Source organism: Aulostomus chinensis, chromosome 19 (genome assembly GCF_037954235.1).
Source record: "Aulostomus chinensis isolate RoL2024-O1b breed Wild chromosome 19, RoL_Achi_v1.0, whole genome shotgun sequence".
Classification (NCBI taxonomy): Eukaryota; Metazoa; Chordata; class Actinopteri; order Syngnathiformes; family Aulostomidae; genus Aulostomus; species Aulostomus chinensis.
This window is the reverse complement of record NC_141338.1, coordinates 23,331,274-23,335,014: the sequence shown is the minus strand read 5'-3', so window position 1 is coordinate 23,335,014 and position 3,741 is coordinate 23,331,274. Positions and strand designations below refer to the sequence as shown.

At 43.8% G+C, this 3,741-nt stretch overlaps 1 protein-coding gene across 1 annotated transcript; it reads right to left on the bottom strand.

Moving 5' to 3' along the window:
• Nucleotides 1–1,851: 1,851 nt before the first annotated feature.
• LOC147244418 (uncharacterized) lies at nt 1,852–3,508 on the bottom strand. Its single transcript, XM_086188271.1, has 3 exons — nt 3,379–3,508; nt 2,937–3,218; nt 1,852–2,111 (listed from the first exon to the last, which is right to left on the bottom strand). The coding sequence occupies exons 1-3, from the start codon at nt 3,506–3,508 to the stop codon at nt 1,852–1,854; spliced, it is 672 nt and encodes a 223-aa protein (XP_086044397.1).
• Nucleotides 3,509–3,741: the final 233 nt, after the last annotated feature.

Genomic DNA, 3,741 nt, shown 5'->3' with positions numbered 1-3,741 from the left:
ACCATCTGGAGGCGAGCACAGCTTGTTAATTTCACCGGCTCCTTCAGGAGCTGCGTTTGGATAACTGCCGCTTCCAGTGGTATTTTCGAATATCGATTGGCCAGATTGACGACCTGCTAGCTAGGATCGGTGACAGAGTTTCACGGATGGACACCAACTACAGGCGCTCAACTCCAGTGGCGGAGCGCCTGTCCATCTGTCTCCGGTGAGTGGCAATGAATTGTTGTCAAATGAATAAATTGTTTCCTGTAATGAACATTATCACAGCTAATGTACTGTTGGCTTGATATGTAACATTCACATTATATCCAAATGTACTGTAACCTAATTTTAGTAAAATTTACATGATTTTTAGCCACACAAGGTTGTACAGTCCTCTTCAAAATTAACATACACATTAAGTTAAAACCAGTATAAGTAATTCTGAAGAAACTGTATTTTCTTTACACATGACGCAAAATATATATGTGATTGTTGCACTTGAAAATGATCTCTTTTATCCACCACAATCAAGTCATAGTATAAACACTCATTGCGTACCGTGGACCACCAGTGCAGCCATGTACTAAAACTACTACCATATAATATTACTACCACAAACAACAGATTTATGTATTTTCACTAAATACCTTGTTTTCTCTACTGTAGATACCTAGCCACCGGTGACTCCTTCAGGTCCATCGTCAATAGTTTTCGCGTTAGGGTTTCCACTGTGAGCAAGATTGTGCCAGATGTTGCTGCTACTATCTGGGACTGCCTTGTGGAGGATTTCATGGCTGTGCCCACCACAGAGGAGTGGAGGTCCATTGCCGTGGGATTTGAGGAGTGGTGGAATTTTCCTCTCTGCTGTGGAGCTCTGGATGGAAAGCATGTCGCTCTCAAAGCCCCTGCCAACTCAGGATCCCAGTTCTCCAACTACAAGGGAACATTTTCAATTGTTCTCTTGGCAGTTGTAGATGTTCATTATTGTTTCAGGGTGATTGATGTCAGGGGCTTCGGGAGGACAAGCGATGGTGGGATTCTGGCCAACTCAGATTTTGGTCAAGCACTCAGATCTGGCAACCTCCAACTGCCTGCTGACCTGCCACTACCAGGAGCTGACCACCGAGTACCCCAGCCGCACATCTTTGTTGCAGATGAAGCATTTCCACTCAGGAAAAATCTCATGAGGCCATTCCCTGGGCAGAAACTGCCAAGAGAGCAACGGATCTTCTGTCCCGAGCTCGGCTGGTTGTGGAGAATGCCTTTGGGATCCTCTCTTCCCAGTGGAGAATGTACAGGCGTGCGATTGAGGTCCATCCAGAAGTTGCAGAGACGTGTGTTAAGGCCAACTGTGTTCTCCATAATTTCCTGCTACGGACAACCCAGACTGCTGCAGTTAGGAGAAGCAACCCAGTTGGTGAGGTGGAGCCACTGCCTGGTCTGGGAAGACTTGCTGTAAACAACTCAGCAAGAGAAGCCATCAGGGTCAGGGAGACCTTCACTGCCTACTTCTCTGCAGAGGGAACGGTTCCATGGCAAGACAGCATCTAAAGCACCAGCACACCCAAAATGGCTCTTTTAAGAGCCACCACATTACTATTGAGCAAACTTCCTGAAATATTACTGTTTTTGTATATCAGCACCTAAATATACCTGTGTCATTGCATGTTAGATCAACATAATAAAAGGCAAATTAAATTGTTTCCTTTGTGTGTCAACTGTATTTTATAAAGAACATGACAGAAGTCAGATTTGAGAAATGTATTAATTTAAGATGGCAGTTGTAGGAAAAACTTAAAATAAAAAACTATTTACAATGACAATGAAAAGCCTGCTTCGTTCCTTGCAGTCATTGTCGCCCCAAACTAATTAGTCTACCAGTTCCAAATTTAGTTCAGAAGGGCTGTTTTCATATATTAATTTATAAATTTTAAATTTCACATATTCCTTCCTTTGGGGTGACAATCTGTGCAAGGAAGGAAGCAGGCTTTTCAAGAACATTTCATCCTCTGTCAGTGGAGGTGGGGGAAGTGGGGGAGGTGGAGGAGCCCTCCTCAAGCTCTCAATCAGTAGCTCCTCTATTGCTCTCTCCCTGTCATTCCTCCTGGTCCGCTTGCACGTCCTTGTCTCTGTATGAAATGGAAAACTTTTTTAAAACTACTGCTACTTTGTGCACTAATATCATACAAACTTAATCCGATTTTTGTCATATAAATACCTGGGGGTGGTTTCTCTGAGGCAGACGCAGTGGCAGCACTCTTTTTTTTCTTTTTTTTTTAACCTGTCCTGTTCAGCAGCTGGGGCACGCAGTATCGATGTTCTTGGTGCCTTGTTGTACTGAAGCAGTTTTACTCTGCAAAGGAGGAACCTGATAAATTCCTCCTATCACCATCTGTGTTTAGCTTTATTGGGAATGGTATTGGTTCATTGATAAAGCTACCGGACTGAGGCTCAGGAGTGGATAGAAAGAGAGAACAGGGACAGGATAGGGAAGACGGAGGGGGGGGGACACACAAAAACAACAACAATTGTAGAAAAACAAACAGACACACAAACAAACAAACAAACAAACAGTAACAACAATAATGACAGAGGGGAAAAAAAAGGGAAAAATATTGGTTGCAGAATTTCCAGTGCAGATTTACCATTTGGTTTAATATAATTTTTCAAATAAATGTCTGTGATAGTGCATGTGTGATTATGGATCAGTTGTGCACCGCATGTTGCCCGTTGACGCCGGGATAGGCTCCAGCCCCCTGCGACCCTTAATAGGAATAAGCGGAAGACAATGGATGGTTGGGATGGATGTTTTTTGTTAGGCAGACATATGAATTGTCCAATAAAACTTGTCATTCTAGCTTTGTCAATTATACCACATAAAGCATTTTATTAATGCACCCATATTTATATATTAGTACAGTTCCAATATGTCCTATTTTCACTTGTAAACCAACCTCTTTTGTCAATTCCTGAAGGCCCTGCTGCCGCCTCTCCCTCCTCATCTTGCCCTGCATCCTGCTCTGTGTACTCTGGGGTCCTGTTTTCCTCAACCCCCCTGCCCATGTTGCTGGTGGTCTCTCTTGGGGTCACAAAGGGGTTGAGGAAAGACAGGACCCCAGAGTACTTCCACTTTTTGCTATGCCCTGCCACCGACCCACTCCTTTTGTCTGTCTCCTTCCTCCTCTCCTTCAGGTAGGTTTCCCTGAGGCCCTTCCACTTTTTTCTGCATACGTCCTCTGGCAAGAAACATTCATGAACTGTTGAATTTAAACCCAGGCAAGTAAATGCCGAAAAGCCGGCTGTGCTAGCAGTTGTGCTAACCGAAGGGAACGTTAGGGCTAACTTGGATCACAGTAAAGTATTAAAAAGCAACAGACCCATATTTTTGGAACTTACCAGATAGTCCAATCTCCTCACTCACTTTCTTCCACACCTGTTCCTTCATCAAATGATTCCGGTAATCTTGACATATTGTGTCATACAGCACCGGGTACGCACACACAGCCACAATTAATTTGTCCTCCATCTTGTCACACAGCTCACAGCAGGGATGTCAGCAGTGACATCGGGACAACCTCAATGCTGATTGGCTGTCGTAATGCAAATTTTTTGCCAAAATTGAACATTTTCAACTTGCGCGAATGGCGGAATTTCACGATGCGAATTCGCACGTTTGCACAGACTTTGTATAGAAACTGTTCGCGCGAATGCTCAAATTTGCATTTGGTGTGAACACACAGTCACAAGAACATTTGTTTT